This window comes from Eschrichtius robustus, chromosome 18, assembly GCF_028021215.1.
Source record: "Eschrichtius robustus isolate mEscRob2 chromosome 18, mEscRob2.pri, whole genome shotgun sequence".
Classification (NCBI taxonomy): domain Eukaryota; kingdom Metazoa; phylum Chordata; class Mammalia; order Artiodactyla; family Eschrichtiidae; genus Eschrichtius; species Eschrichtius robustus.
This window is the reverse complement of record NC_090841.1, coordinates 18,920,059-18,936,457: the sequence shown is the minus strand read 5'-3', so window position 1 is coordinate 18,936,457 and position 16,399 is coordinate 18,920,059. Positions and strand designations below refer to the sequence as shown.

The window sequence follows — 16,399 nt, the reverse complement described above, 5'->3', positions numbered from 1 at the left end:
GCTCTAGCCAATGTCCTACTCCCTCAGGAGCTGTCCCACCTCCTCTTGACCAAATGGCTGCTTCCAGGCACCTTTTCACGAGGGGGGGAAGGCCACTCACAGATGGATGTGGCCTGATTCTGCTGGGTCCCTGTCTGATGAGGGAGAGAGGCATTTCAACAGGCATTTCATAGGAGATAGAATCTCAAATCAGAAATGCCGTTTGGTTACATACAAATAAAAACATACCCCTCATCCTGTATTTATTCTGTACTTATTACTTATATTGTTACTTCCAAAAAGTATTTGAAGCAGGGCACTTACCTCGTTTTGCTACAAAGTACAGTCATAACGTTGAATGTACTTCTCAAGTTACAAAAAAAGAGAATAATTTTTCTGTATTTACTAGTCCACTATTAAACCTGTCATTTACTAACAAGAATATCAACTTCTGGAGACTCTAACTTAAAGAAATTTGATATTACCTTTAAAGATTGTCTCTTAGTCACATAATTCTCAGACTGGAGCAATTTCTCATAGTCTTCAAAAATCTAATGAAAAGAAGAGAAATATCAGAGTGTAAACCCAGCGGTGATTTCTCTGCATTAAGTTTGCTTGCTCTCTCACTTCAGAAGTAAATCCCCAACCCTTTAGCCTAGCCCAGCTGCTGTGCTTTGTATCCCTGGGCTGATCACCACTGTCCATAGGGAGGTTTCCCCATTTCACCATCCTCATTTACACGGAGGGATACTGGAGGACAAGGAGTTAAGTGATACCAGAGAGATACTTCTCTTTGTTTTATTTTAGTTCTGTAAATTAGAAATTGAGTAGATAAATGAAGTAATTGAGTCCTCCCAATAAATCACTTTGAATAAAACATCTGTTAACTCATCTAATGAGCTACAGGATAACTCATTTCATGCCATTTTAAAGAAATCTATTTATGTAGTCTTGCTGGTAGCTATTAGCCTATGAATAATTTGAGAAAAGATTAAATACACTTAGCAACTCATAAAGAATCAAACTGTCAAATTCATAGCATGAACAGGTAGAGGAATAGGGCTACTTCTGCCACATAATGGCCATGTTAATCCCAAGTGGCCTCTCTGGGGCACTTCCACTCTCCCCAGAAGCTAGGGGATGCTGGTGATTGGGGCCCGTTTCCTAATGTGATTGGTCGTCAATCACTGCCCAGGCCCTTCGGTTGAACACAGAGTGCCAGCGGCTGGCGAAGCTCAGTGTCAACCTCCCATCACACATACACACACTCAGAGACCACTTAGGTGGGAGGAGCAAGCCTGGCAGAGAACAGAAGGCAAGAGAGCTCAGGGGCTGAGGAGGGTAGAAAAGGGTCCTGGTCCTCAGAGGAGCAAGTGCCAGGTGTGTGTGCGTGTGCATGATGAGGGCAAGCTGTGCACACTGAGGATAATTCCTGATAGAGAATTAAGAAAGTGAAAAGTAAAAACAAAATCATGCAGCTCACATTAAAGTCACAGGAATTATACTCTTTTACATAAAGGACTTGTTTATTCTAATTGTCATGGAACACAAGGAGGATTTTTCACTAAATCTGTCACACGAATGTCGTGGTAAATTTTAATTGTAACTATAAAATGCAAATACACGCATGTAAGGTATTGTTGACTCCCCAAGCTACCAGTTTCATTACTGTAGGTCATATATCATGTTCTCCAGCTTCAGGTTTACTGCTAAAGAAATATGAAACTCAAGAAGTATGAAATGTTTAGGGAGTATGAGTTCTCAAAGCTAATGTTCAGGTCAGTGTAGCAGGCTCAGCACCTGTGAAACTACTAAATTACACATGAAGTGACTCTAGATTCAGAGACAAATTTAGGTAAATAAGGGTCAAAGAGAATGAGTTTATGGTCTCTCAGATTATTGCTTATTATCCTTGAATGCAAACTGCACAACACATTTATCTCACTCATCCTATAGAAAAGATTAGTAGTTAATACTACAGGTTTCGTTATAAACTATCTTTGCCCTCTTTATTTTCATTTATTATAAATGTAACATCTAATGAGTCTTTAACATTCCATCCAGCATCTATAGTTACTGAACAACTAAACTATAATAACAATTCATTTCCTAACTTCAAAAATATGTGATTTTCTTTTAGCCTTGAAGCTTTTGGATATCTCTGGCAATAATCTTTTTCTCCCTTCATGTTTTACACTTTGATCAAAGTTCTCCAGTTGATCCATGGGTATTCTCTTGATAATTTTAGGATATGAAAATCACTTTTGATTTCATGATTATACTGATAATTCTTAATCTCAAACCAAAGGAAGATCAGCAAACAATTTATGAATAAAAAATCCATAGTTTAATTTCTGTGACTTGGATGTATGAAGACACAGGATACTGATAGGGTATTTCATATCTTCCCAGAGTCATCTGTTTCCTTTTACATTTTTGTGTGGCTAGAAAATTTTAAATTACATAGTGGGTTGCATTGTATTTCAATTGGACAGTACTGGTCTAAAGCAGCTAAACTAATACTGGAACAAACCTTATAAAGTTTTGCTTCTAGGTTTGTGCTATGTTTCACTTTAATTATGCTATTCCTATTGCTGATACACTTAGCAAAAGCACAGCAGCTCTTGGATGGGTCTGTTCACTCAATATTCATTTAACACCACCAAATGTATGGCACTGAGTTAGGTATTAGGGATGTAAGTAATAATGATAAAAATTAATACATGGTATTATCCTAAAAACTTTAAATCTTGTCAAATTCCTACAGCAATCCTATGAAACAGGTATTATTAATATCTTCATTTTTTGGTAAGTGCAGTTAACTTGTCCGGGATCATACAATTAGTAAGAGGTAGAGCAGGGTCCTGAAGCAAAGCAAGTGGACACTAAAGTCTATACTGTATTCTGAACCACTGTGTTTGACAGATAAGGTTCCTGCCTCCCAGGGAGCTTAAGAATCAGTCAGGAAGATATAAAGACACACCATAATAATACAATGTGGAAAACGTGTGAGAGAGAAGGAGAGAAGGAGGAGGGAGGAAGGGAGGGAGGGAGAGGGGGAGAGAAAGAGACAGAGAGAGAGAGAGAGAAAAAGAGAGAGAGAGAGAGAGAGTGTGTGTGTGTGTGTGTGTGTGTGTGTGTTTGGGGGTGGGGGGATTACAGAAAGCTTCCTAGAAGAGTCACATTATGAAACCGAGCAGGACCCTGAGAGGCCTTCCCAGGAACATACCCTCCTGAGTCCCCCACTTCTTGTTTGTAGAAAAGCTTTAGCCTCCTAGGTCTTCCCCAAGTTTCAAAGAGCAAATTTAATCAGAGAAGTGAGAAAATGCAGAAACAAAGGAAAACAGCCAAGCAAGACAAAATAATAATAGTTTAGCCATAAAACAAAGTCAAGGATCTTTAGTTCCTCCTCAAGGTCTATAGATAATATCCTGAGCCATATCCTTGAGTTGTTTTGCAGATACTAAAACCCTCACCAGGTGGAAGAAGTTAACTGCATACTGCCCACAGGCATGTAGACCTCATACTGGTTGGAACCAAAAGGTTGATGATGTTAACCCCTGAAATACCACCCTGTCACCTTACCACCAACCAGTCAGAAGACTGTCCATGAGCCGATGAGGCACCCCACAACCCTCACCCCTTCCTTGAAAACCATTTGGGATTGGGGTCTTTTGAGCATTAGCCGCCCCACATTCCTTGCTCAGACTTGCAATAAATGTTGAATTTTCCTTCATCACAACCCGGTGTCAGTAGACTGGCTTTGCTGCATGTTGGGTGAGTTTGGTTCTGTAACAATTACAGCTAATTATCAAAAGGTTGAGATGGAGTCACCCTTAGAGAAGGGAGTTGGAAGACAGATATGTATTTTGGTATTTCTACTAGTAAGTAAAACTAGTTATCAAACCAAGTAAAATGATTTATACTAGTAAGGGTCGGGTGCTCTTCCATTTGGAGTTTGCTACTGCCTCTTAAGGGCAACATGGATGCTCTTAAGTCAAGATCAAAGTGAGCAGGTACTAGTTGTTTCCTGGAGCTCCAGAGCACAACAGGAAGAGATGTGAAAAACGAGAAAGCCCTTATCTCCTGCCATCCTCTATTTTCCATAGTTTCTTGATGACCTGGTTTCTAGGTAATAAACCAATCGGGTGTATGGTTGGTTTCAATTGTGTATCATAAATAGGAGTAAGTGCTAACAGATCTAAGGAGAGAGAGAGAGGAAGAGAGAATGAGGTAAAGACTTAAAAATGACTTCTACTTACAGTGTCATAATTTTGTTCTAAGAAGTCTGCTACCAACATTTTATGTCTGGTCAGTAAATCCTAGAAAAAGAACAGTCAAGTGAAACAAAATTATTATAGGTAACAAATTTTATAAATCTATCTTTTTCTTCTAAGATTTTCTAAGTCCATTAATTTGAAACATAAAAGTTTCAGAATATTTTCATTTACATCACAAAATTACTTCCATTCTTAGTTTAAGATGTGAAATACAATTTGTTTCATGCTAAAAACAGCAGAGTGCTTTAAATTCATACCATAGAAATAATTCAACTAGTGAAAGAAATGTCACCTAACAGACAAGTGTACAGTATATTTCTTCAAGCCATAACTCTACATTGTGAAAATGATATAATACATATTCAAATAAAGTTTATGACGACCTTTTAAAAATGTCATTAATAACCATTTATTAAAAAAATAACTCTGAATGGACTAAAACCATATCTCACAAGTTAACAGATTTTCAACGATTAACCTTTAATTTTTCTTAACCACTTTTGAAACATAAGTGCCTAGGATGCTGGGAAGCACAAGAATGACATTTAACAGAGCCATCTCAGCATCATCCCACTCTTGGGTTAATGGGCTGGGAAGTGTTGTTCAGTTACTAAGTAGCACAATGCACCCTTTCAAAGTTGAAGACAAGTAGCCTGATCTAACTACAGACATAACTCTCGGAAAATTGAACAAAAGCATAAAGGAATGTTTGACTGAAAATTCATAACTAAGTTATATCCTTAATTCACCTTAATGTTGAAAGAAAACAAGCCTCAGCTAATCCGTTTAACATGATTAAGGGCTAAATACCCTGTCTAGGTACTATGCAGAATTTAATTAAAAACGTAACAAGAATTTTCAAGTTTTCCAAAATAAATTCTTATACTTTAATACATATTTAATTAAAGCTTCTTAAAAGCATATACAAGATACACAACATAATCTCACAGAGAAAAAGAAGGCAGCAGCAATGGTAAAACTCACTTATTTCTATTTCAATAAAAAGTTAAATATTTAAAGCACTTTGCACTACAATTTTCTTTTTTTTTCAGTTTTATTTTTATTTTTAAAAATTTTTATTGGAGTATAATTGATTTACAATGTTGTGTTAGTCTCTGCTGTAGAGCAAAGTGAATCAGTTATACATATACATATAGCCACTCTTTTTCAGATTCTTTTCCCATATAGGTCATTACAGATTATTTGAATAGAGTTCCCTGTGCTATACAGTAGGTCCTCATTAGTTTGCACTACAATTTTCAAGTTCAAAAATGAGACTGGCTATTAATTTCATTTCATATTACCTTTCATCACAACTTGATTGACCATTGGGCCTATCAGTGGAGAAATGTACTTTTTTCCTCAGGAGAACATGTAGTACTGTTCTGGAATCGCAATTTTAAAATGGGAAACCCTCTAAGGAATTCATTCCTGGTCCATCCCAGGTCAAAATTCAAACCAGTTCCTATGTCAGGGGACACCTCAGAGAGTAAGGTAGTTCCACAGCATCCTTTGGGGTCCCTAATCTTTTTCTAAGTGGATATTCGGGATGCCTAGTTTTCAGATACTCTCTTCCCCATCTCCTGAGCAGTATCAGTGATTTTCTAAGCTGACCCAGGTTAGAAAGTTCTCTCCATGGGCTGCAGCAGACACTGTGGATGGCTGCACCCATGGGGTTCTGCATCTATTATGACAGTCATCAGCTTTGGCTATGAGGACCATGATCTCCCAGGGCCTCAGGCCCTGCACATACAGTGATGGTGGCAACGGAAAGAGTACTTTGCAGATGAGTGCTGCCTGGAAAGGTTTTCCATTCGCTATACATTAGTGTTACACCAAAGAAAGAGGAATAAGGAGGGGTTTCTGTTAGTAGCAGCTCCTTCAAATTCTAAGGGAAAAAAATAACTTTAAAATCCGATAATAGAAAATATAATATGGTAGGGTAGAATTCCTCCAGCACACGTGTATGATGGATACAGCCAATAAGTGATTCGTGCACATACACTCTTACACTTGAGTGTGTATACATTATATATACATAGATATACCCTCCAATTTATATACATAATAAATGTATGCACAAAACTGGAGGGATTATACCATATATATATATATATATATACACACACATACAGACATATATAACATAATACATGTATATAAACATAATACATAGACAAATACAGATGTTGCATTATTATAAATCAAATAACTGAGTGGGAGAAAAATTGCTAGGATCCCACCCAAAAAGGAAAAAGCAGAAAATTGCCGAGAAAAATAAAGTTCAAATTTTAAAGAATTTAAAGTTTAAAAAAAGTATTTGAAATAGTGTACTCTTTCATCCCACCTCGTAACAATTGTTTTGACAGGGCTAGGTTCTGCATAGTCTAAGTATCATGCTAAAAAAATGTTGATATTGATATTTTAGTGAATTCTTCACAGCTTGGGAGAACTCGGGGTGCACTGACAGAGACAGACATGCAATGGCAGGGACACGATACTACATCAGCCAGCAGCAGCTGCATTTATTGAGTTTTTACTACGTGCTGGAGAGTGTGCCGAGCACCTTACATACATTATTTCTAATCTTCACAACTCCGCAAAAACAGAGATTATTTTCCTCATCTCACAGATGAAGGACATATAGCAAGTCAGGTGCAGAGAGAGATGGAATTCATACCACTTCTTATCATGTCGATTCTTAGAGGGAGAGGTGAAAGAGATTGTGGTTGTAAGGAATCTTTTTTGGGAAAGGACAATTTGTAGACAATACCATGACAAAAACATAAGCCAACAATGTGAAAACATCAATGACTAACTGGGCAGTAGTCATCCTGCGGTTCAAAACAAAAAAGGTTAAGCCTAAGAAGTTAAAAACAAAGGCCCAAACCAACCAGCCAACCAAGTAAACAAATCCCCTTGAAACCAGCTACTTAAAAAAAAGTGACTTATGGTCATTACATTATATTAACCACAGCATTTTGGTAAAATATAGAAAATAGGCATTTTCAATATCAGTAGCATACTAGGAAACTTTTTAAGGTTATTTAGATTTTCAAGGACTTGACTTAAGTTCAACGGAAAATATGCTCATGTACAAATCACCATAGTTTATTTTTGTGATTCAATATTGTGTTGAAAATTAAACTGAGCTGAACATATGATGCAAGACACTATTATCAAGTATAGTTTATTCTATTAAATGTTGAAAAATCTATGGGGAAATTTTCAAAAATAAATGCTCAATTGAATTTGATCTTCCCCCTCCATTAGAGTTGTTCTATGTTTACAGTTATTTGTGAAGTCTTATTTATGGATTTTTAAAAAAGGAACTAACTTGTTTCCATGACAGCACAGAGTCATCAGATAGAAAAGGAAAAAAAATGGCACTACAGTAGCTACTAATAGAGAACATCTCCTCAGTTGTTTAGGCACAGATATTTGCTAGAAAGAAATGGAACCATCCTTTGTGTTAAATGTCCTTCTTCCTATTTGATGCACCAAGGCCTCTCCTACCATGTGTTCTAGATATACTCTTAGGGGCTTCATCTGTAGCCACTGTACAACTGTTGTTTTGCCGGGTGAGACTTGTCGCCTATGAAACAGAGAAGGCTCCTGGGGTTTCTCAACACCCTGAGCACAAGTCCATGTTTCTTGCCCTCGCTGCTCCTCTTCCCTCCACCCACCGCCAACTCTCCTTAGAGTCTGTCCCCTGCCCTTTCCTCCTCTTTTCCTTCCTTCCCTCACTCTTCGCTCTTCTCACCGGTTTTCTTCTTCCTTACTCTGTGTCCTTGTCTTCTTCATAAGCCCATATGAGCTTATGACAAGCATTTGGAGTTGCTTTTTCCACAATGTGACAGACAGGTCTAATCGCATTCTATTTACTGAATCCTCTTATGATCCACATCATACACAGTTGGCTATGCTCTGACCTAAGGAATACAATTTCCTGCTTTTAAAAGTTAAACTGCCTCTTAGAGGCCAAATGACTAAATGCTGAAATTAAATAACCCAGCTGATTCAGAAAAAATTACCTTAAAAGTAGCAAAGGCGTCTGAAGCAATATCAAATGTTGACAACTCCACATACTTAAAGAAATCTCTGAATTGACTAGAAAAGAGGATGATTTTGGCAAGCGGTTCATGTCGAATACATTCTCTCAGCATAATCCCACAACGTAAGGCGATCTGTGGGGTTTCATATCTAAAGCATAAACAAGAGAGAAACAGAGAACTATGTTGTTTTATTAACAAAATAATATTAATGGTATCAAAAGAACCATTTCAATACTGCTGTTAATGGAAGCATAGATACCATTTGTCACAGTTCATTCAAACACCATTCTTTCAATACCCACTAAATATCCACAATGTGCCTGGCACTATTCCAGATGCTGGGGATAGAAGAGTAAGCAGACAAGGTCACTTCCTTCCTAGCATTCACAGTTTAGTGCAAATGTTTCTGGTGGGGGAGGAGACAGACTATAAACAATGAAAAGATAATTTCATATACTTCAGTGCTGTGAAACTGAAGACAACAAAATAGGTACACTATAGAGTGTACTTAATTTGCTTTAGTTTAGACTGAGTGGTCAGGGAAGAAGCAAAGCATTCAGTCAAAGGGAACTAACTGTGCAAAGGCTCCAAGGAAAGAACCAGCAGCTTTGTAAGCCAAGGTAAGGAGTTTCATTTTTCAGTGTGATAGGAAGCCTTTGGATAGTTTAAAGAAAGCAATTAACACAGTCTGTCATATGCTTTAAAAAAGATCACTCTGGGGCTTCCCTGGTGGCGCAGTGGTTAAGAATCCGCCTGCCAGTGCGGCGGACGCGGGTTCGAGCCCTGGTCCCGGAGGATCCCACATGCCGCGGAGCGGCTGGGGCCGTGAGCCACAATTGCTGAGCCTGCGCGTCTGGAGCCTGTGCTCCGCAACGGGAGAGGCCGCGATAGTGAGAGGCCCACGCACTGCGATGAAGAGTGGCCCCCACTTGCCACAACTGGAGAAAGCCCTCGCACAGGAACTAAGACCCAACACAGAAATAAATAAATAAATAAATAAATAAATAAATAAATAAATAAATAAATAAATAAATAAATAAATAAAAATTAAAAAGAAAAAAGAAAAAAAAGATCACTCTGGCTACCTGTGGAGAATCTTGTAAAACAGGGAAGAATGAGCTGGGGAGCTAGAGTGGAAGCAGGGAGACTAGCTAGTAGGAGGAACAGAAGCCCAGCTGGGGATGATGGGGGCTTGGACTGGGGTGGCAGTAGTAGAATAGAGGACTGTGGGCAGGTCATGTATATTATTCAGGGGAAGAGTCAACAAAGCTTGTAGATGTTGTAGTTGGGATAGGGTGAGGAATAAATTTGGGTGAGGGAAATTGAGGATTCAAGAATAATAAAATAATATTTACATGGAATTCAGAATCAAGAATAAAATCTCTTTCCCACAATTTAGGAAATAGGCTACTTTGCAACATCAAATTTATAAATACAGTAGGGAAAATAGCAAAGAAAGGTATTTGAGAGAATTCATTAAACCAGTGTGGTATTTATTCATTTTTTCCCCATTTTTATGCGGAATAATATTCACAAATATCATCTGAATATTCCCTGAAACACTCATATTAACATTAAATGCTAATATATTCAGATAGGCACTATTCTTTGCAGAATATTTAAAAATGCCAATTTATAGTGTTAGCAATTTCTCTTATCATAAGAATTTGAAAATCAGCCTATTGGCATGCAGGGAAGAGTTATAAGGTGGGTTTTATTAAAGATGTTATAAAGATGGGTATGTTTTCTGAAATGTGAAGGAGAAAAACACTATCATTTATTAATAGAGTACTTAGGAGAATATAAAATGAAGACTGTTGACCTAGAGAAAGAACCTAAGGGGCAGACAATTAAAATCCAGACTTATTAGTAAGATATTTATGGACTTTCATAATTTTGCTTTAAACTTAACTTTTCAATTTCATCTCTCATCACATCCCTTAATTCCTTGGGGTACGCCATTCTCTCAACCTAGAATGCCCTTCTCCTTAAGTTTCCACCTCTAAGATTCTCTCTCATCTTTCAAGATTTAGTTCAAATGCCACCTCCTCCTTGAAGTGTTTCCAATCACCTACCATTCAGAATCACTCTCCCTTCATACTTCATATCTTCCTTCATACTCCTACAACAGCTTGTCTGTAATTCTACCTTAGCACTTTTCTCATTCCGCACTATAGTACATTGCAATTAATTGTTATAAATCTGTTTTCTTTACCTCATTACAAACAACTTAGTTGCTAAGGATATGTTTTACTTATCCTGTTACCTTCTCCTCTCCTCTATATGGTGCCTATGTCTTATTTACTGTTACCTTCCCCCATCCCTACCCCAGTCTCCGAAGAGTGCCGAGGATAATGCTTTTCACAAAGGCATATAATGAATTTAATAAACTTCAAACTCTGATTAAAATTCTTAATACTAGAGGACTCTAATGAGACACAAACTTTGGCTTAGAGAAAAAGCTGTATGATCTCTAGTCAACGTTTTCTCATTTCTTAATTCAATTGTCAAACTGAAACTATCTATAAAAAAAGTCTCTACTCCAACTTTTGTGTATAATTAGTTCTCTTTTTTCTTTCATTTGGTGAAGTTTATTGGAACCATCTGTGATGCACTGACTATTCTTGAGAACCAAGAGAATATTTTAAAAGACGCTACTCTGGGTCAGAACACTTGTCATTCCATCCTAGTAGTTTGTGCCCAAGAGTGGAACTGTCATTTCTCTGAGATGACAACTTCTTAAAGTTAGGAATATATTGGGATATATAAGGAAAGTCCTAATTTTCCTCAGCACCTTTAAGGAATTTATAATTCACATACATCATTTCAACCTGACTACCCTCTAGGATATTGACTTTTGATAGTTTATTGCCTACTATATAAAGAAGTGCTCCATAAGTTAAGTCTACCTTAAGTTTCAAATCCCAAGAACATTAATATACTTAGGTTTGGTAAAGAATCAATCTTTACCTCATCTATTTTATTCTACTTGTGGATAAGGGTCTCAAGGACAAAAGACCACGACAAATCACTACGTTCTCCACAACAACTAACTTAATGGCAGGTTGCTGATAAAGGTTAATCCAATGAATGTTGAATCACTATTTTATACAATTGAAGCATATCTTCCTGCTGATTTGTAGTTTGGATCATATAGTCCGGACTATATAATTAACTGTGTCATTGTGGAGAATGCACACTACTTTATATGCATGCTTATTCAAATAATAACAGTGTGTAAGATCTGTTTCAAATTTAATAAAAGCCAAAGTGTAAGAGAAATGATCTCATCTAGCAGTGAGCTACAGTAAACATTACACAAAAAATGGTTAGAAGAAAGACCTTGTGCAAGAATATCTCAATTTAAGGACACAGATTATATTATGTAAGGAGAAAAATGACTTTTGTTGTTACTGATGGAAGAAACAAGGTCAGCCAGCACTAGGAAAAGTTTTGTAAAATGCCATTCAGCAAACACTTGGCCTCCTCAATATAATCAAGAAGTTTTGCTTCTAATTTAGAAACATTTGCTTACTTTAAAAATAGTGAGCTAACTGTCCACTGAAAAGGTCTAGAAGGAATAACAATCCAATGTCAATGAGCATCCCTAGCATCCAGATTATAGTTCCTAAGAACCATTTCTAACTAAAAGGAGCAAGAGTCCTTGGTAGAAATGGCTAATTCCAGGTCTGTGTTAGAAAATGTACAAGATGGGCCAGAAAGCAAGGAAACTCTCACAAACTAATGGGAGTGATATCAAAAGGACATGGGTCAACTTGAAGAGGCCACAGACAGATAATCAAGCATCAAAAAAAATTTTTTAAAGTACAACTATATAAGATGTATGAAAAAACACCAAATCCACTAGTTCATAATGATACTACAGGGATACAGGGGTGAGAAGGAGGAGGAAAGAAGAAGAGAGGAAGAAGGGGGAGAGGGAGAAAGACAGGGGGAAAGAGAGAGAGAAATAAACGGACACCAATGGAAGTTCCTAGGTTAACAATTTATTACTTTCTAAACTGATAATTGAAGGAAAAGAATTAGGCATTTATTCTTCCTCTCCAGTATGGATTGTACTTCAGACTAATTAAATTGTGGTGGAAGAGGGAAAATTATTCTCTATAAAACTAGTCCAGTCAATAAATACACAAGGAATAATAAAGTTAGAAAATCACCTTTTTGTAACCCCTAACAAAATGACTGAATCAGGCAATGTTCATCAATGGATGATAAAACAATTAAGTGTAGTTGATGGGGAACTTTATAGTGGATTAGGCTGCCACCATCTGAACTCATTGCTCAGTCTTAGCATTACTAAATGTATGTCTCCTGATGTGATGAAACACAAACTACACAGCACCACTTACAAAATATGACTGCCATAATAAAACTGAATCTGAATCTAATCAAGCCTTTAAATATAACCTCCAATGAAGCAATCTGACAAACCTAGAATAAAGGAAATTATGTAGGATAACTGATTCAGTTTTTCAACAAGTCAATGGCATAAACATGGGAGAAGGTGCTATTTTAAATGAAAAGGGACCTAAAAAAGACTTAAGTGACATTATAAGCAAATACAATAAGTGGACCTTATTAGAATTCTTGTTTGAACAAACCAACTAAAATTTGGGGGGGGGGCATTCAAGGAAATTTGAGTATGGACTGGGTATTAGTTATTAATGAATTATTATTAATTTTAAAGTGCAAAATTACATTGTAGTTATGTAAAAATTATCTTATTTTTGAGATGCGTATTGATGTGTTTAGGGTTGATATGATGATATTACATGAGATTTGAGATTTGCTTTAAAATACTCCAGTCAAAGAAAAAAACAAAAGAAAAAACAAGGGAAGGGGTGTTGGGAAGACAGATGAAATAAACACAGCAAAATACTGACGGTTGTTAAGGCTAGGAGATGGGTACTGTCTTTGTACTGTCTTGTTTTGTATATGGTTGAAAATTTTTGCAATAAAATTTTTAAAAATAAGATTATTAGGAGAAATTTATTATTTTAATATTGGACTTCTGGAAAATCTTCCACTGGCAATGGTTCTTTATGTATCACTGAGAGCAGTTTAGCGACCTCACTCTCAAGTTCTCTCAGTACCCTGAAATGTCATTTGCATGGGCCAGGAGAAAAGTTCGTTTGAAGTGAGAAAGTCCTTTTTAATAATCTTTTCATAAAATTTGGGTTGCAAATCCTTTTACCATGTTTTGTATCCCATATCCAAATGATTCTCCTTGATGGACAAGAATCAATTTCTTTCTGTCTTACATTCTTTATGGTTAGACTTAGGTCCAGTATAGCATGTTACTATCATATCCCTAAATGACATCATTTTTTTTATGATTTCTTTCTTTTTTTCTTTTTCTTTTTTTATTATTATTTTTATTGGAGTATAGTTGATTTACAATGTTGTTAGTTTCTGTGGTACAGCAAAGTGAATCAGTTATACATACACATATAACCACTCCTTTTTAGATTCTTTTCCCACATAGGTCATTACAGAGTATTGAGTAAAGTTCCCTGTGCTGCACAGTAGTTTCTTATTAGTTATCATTTTATATATAGTAGTGGCAAAGCACTTAGTTCTGTTGAGACATGTTCTTACTAACATGTTTAAAGAATTGAGATAATTTCAAAGAGCAATTCAACTAACAGAATAACGCGGACCTCCATCTTGAGCCATATTCATCATCTGACTCCACTGTCTAATCTTCTTTTTTTTTGCATTTCTTCTCTTTTTTTTTATTTTTTAAATTTTTATTGGGGTATAGTTGCTTTACAATGTTGTGTTAGTTTCTACTGTACAGCAAAGTGAATCAGCTATACATATACATATATCCCCTCTTTTTTGGATTTCCTTCCCATTTAGGTCACCAGAGAGCACTGAGTAGACTTCCCTGTGCTACACAGTAGGTTGTCATTAGTTATCTATTTTATACATAGTATCAATAGTGTATATATGTCAATCCCAATGTCCCAATTCATCCGCACCCGCCTTGCCCCCTTGGTATCCATATGTTTGTTCTCTATGCCTGTGTCTCTATTTCTGCTTTGTAAATAAGATCATCTATACTAATCTTTTCAGATTCTACACATATGCGTTAATATACGATATTTGTTTTTCTCTTTCTGACTTACTTCACTCTGTATGACAGACTCTAGGTCCATCCACGTCCCTACAAATGACCCAATTTTGTTCCTTTTTATGGCTAAGTAATATTCCATTGTATATATGTACCACAACTTCTTTATCCATTCCTCTGTGGATGGACATTTAGGTTGTTTTCATGTCCTGGCTATTGTAAATAGTGCTGCAATGAACACTGGGGTGCATGTGTCTTTTAAATTATGGTTTTCTCTGGGTATATACCCAGTAGTGGAATTGCTGGGTCACATGGTAGTTCTATTTTTAATTTTTTAAGGAACCTCCATACTATTCTCCACAGTGGCTATTATCGATTTACATTCCCACGAACAGTGCAAGAGGGTTCCCTTTTCTCCACACCCTCTCCAGCATTTATTGTTTGTAGATTTTTTGATGATGCCATTCTGACTAGTGTGAGGTGATACCTCATTGTAGTTTTGATTTGCATTTCTCTAATAATTAGTGATGTAGAGCATCTTTTCATGTGTTTGTTGGCCATCTGTATGTCTTCTTTGGAGAAATGTCTATTTAGCTCTTCTGCCCATTTTTTGACTGGGTTGTTTGTTTTTTTTGGTATTGAACTGCATGAGCTGTTTGTATATTTTGGAGATTAATCCTTTGTCAGTTGCTTTGTTTGCAAATATTTTCTCCCATTCTGAAGGTTGTCTTTTCGTCTTGTTTATGGTTTCCTTTGCTGTGCAAAAGCTTTTAAGTTTAATTAGGTCCCATTTGTTTACCTAAATGACATCACTGTTTGATGTCTGAATGCACCAATCAAATTATGTCCCCAGTTTTCAAGCAACTTTACAAGAGATAATTGAGTAAAAATGCTGATCTTTAACAAAGGGTTAAACCTCTAGCATTTCAAGCTAACCTAGAAGATGGTAATGGGTAAAGCTGATTCAGGTGCAATGGTTCCGTTCAGGGCTTCCTGTCTCCTCTGTCCTCAGGGTCTTCTATAATTACCTCTCCCTTCTTATCTGAAGGGCTTCAAATCTTATTAAGGACGTATTAATGGTTAAGAAGATGGGATTTAGAATCAGATCTGGATTGAAAAATTGGCTCTGTTACTTATTAGCTGTATTTATAACCTTGAGCAATAGCCTTACTCTAAGTTTCAATTTCCTCATCTGTAAAATGGTAAGGATAATACCTAGTCCTCATAGTATTGTTAGAAGGATTAAATGAAATAACGTAAGACTTTGAATGTAATACCTGGCACACAGCAAACACTCAATAAATGGTATCTATAAAACAGGATGTGAAGCAATGAGTTTAAAGTTTGGGTTAAAAAATAAAAGAAGAATCATTATAATATAGAATAAAAACCAGAGGAGTCATCACCAAATTGTTGATAACGGTTTCTTTGGGAAGGATTATGGTATGCACTCCCTTTCTATATTATAGATTTCTAAACTGTTCGAATTTTTAAAATTTATTTTTATTGAGGTATAGTTGAATTACAATATTGTGTCAAAATGTCTGAATTTTTAAATAATAAACATGTATTACTTTGAATCAGAAAAAATAAAATGTTTTAAAAATATCTACTCTTATACAACATTGTAAAGCAATTATACTCCAATAAAGATATAAAAAAGAAAAATAAATAAATAAATAAAAATATCTACTCCTCTTCATCCCCAATATCACCATTAAAGTTCTGGCCCTAATTATCCCTTGCTTGGACTCTTCCAAGCTGGAATCTCAGACCCCCAATTCTCCAAGCCATTTTCTATACTGCCACCAGAACTCATCACATCTAGTCCCTGGATGGTTCCATGTTGCCTTTAGAATAACATTCAGACTCCTTGGTAGGACTGAAAGACTTATGAAAGACTCTTCATAACTTGGTCTTAGCCCTTCCAGCTTTATCCTCATCCCTACTTTCCATTCACACTAGGTTCCAGCTGCATCAGAATTCTT

General features: G+C 36.4%; 1 protein-coding gene across 5 annotated transcripts in view; it reads right to left on the bottom strand.

Moving 5' to 3' along the window:
• CAB39L (calcium binding protein 39 like) overlaps positions 1–16,399 on the bottom strand; it is a 94,370-nt gene that overhangs the window by 16,171 nt on the left and 61,800 nt on the right. For all 5 annotated transcript variants that reach the window (XM_068526906.1, XM_068526904.1, XM_068526903.1 and 2 more), the window contains 3 exons: positions 8,294–8,462; positions 4,242–4,301; positions 465–530 (listed from right to left, as the gene is read on the bottom strand). In XM_068526906.1, coding sequence (XP_068383007.1) covers positions 465–530; positions 4,242–4,301; positions 8,294–8,462 — 295 coding nt within the window. The remainder of the gene's footprint in view (positions 1–464; positions 531–4,241; positions 4,302–8,293; positions 8,463–16,399) is intronic.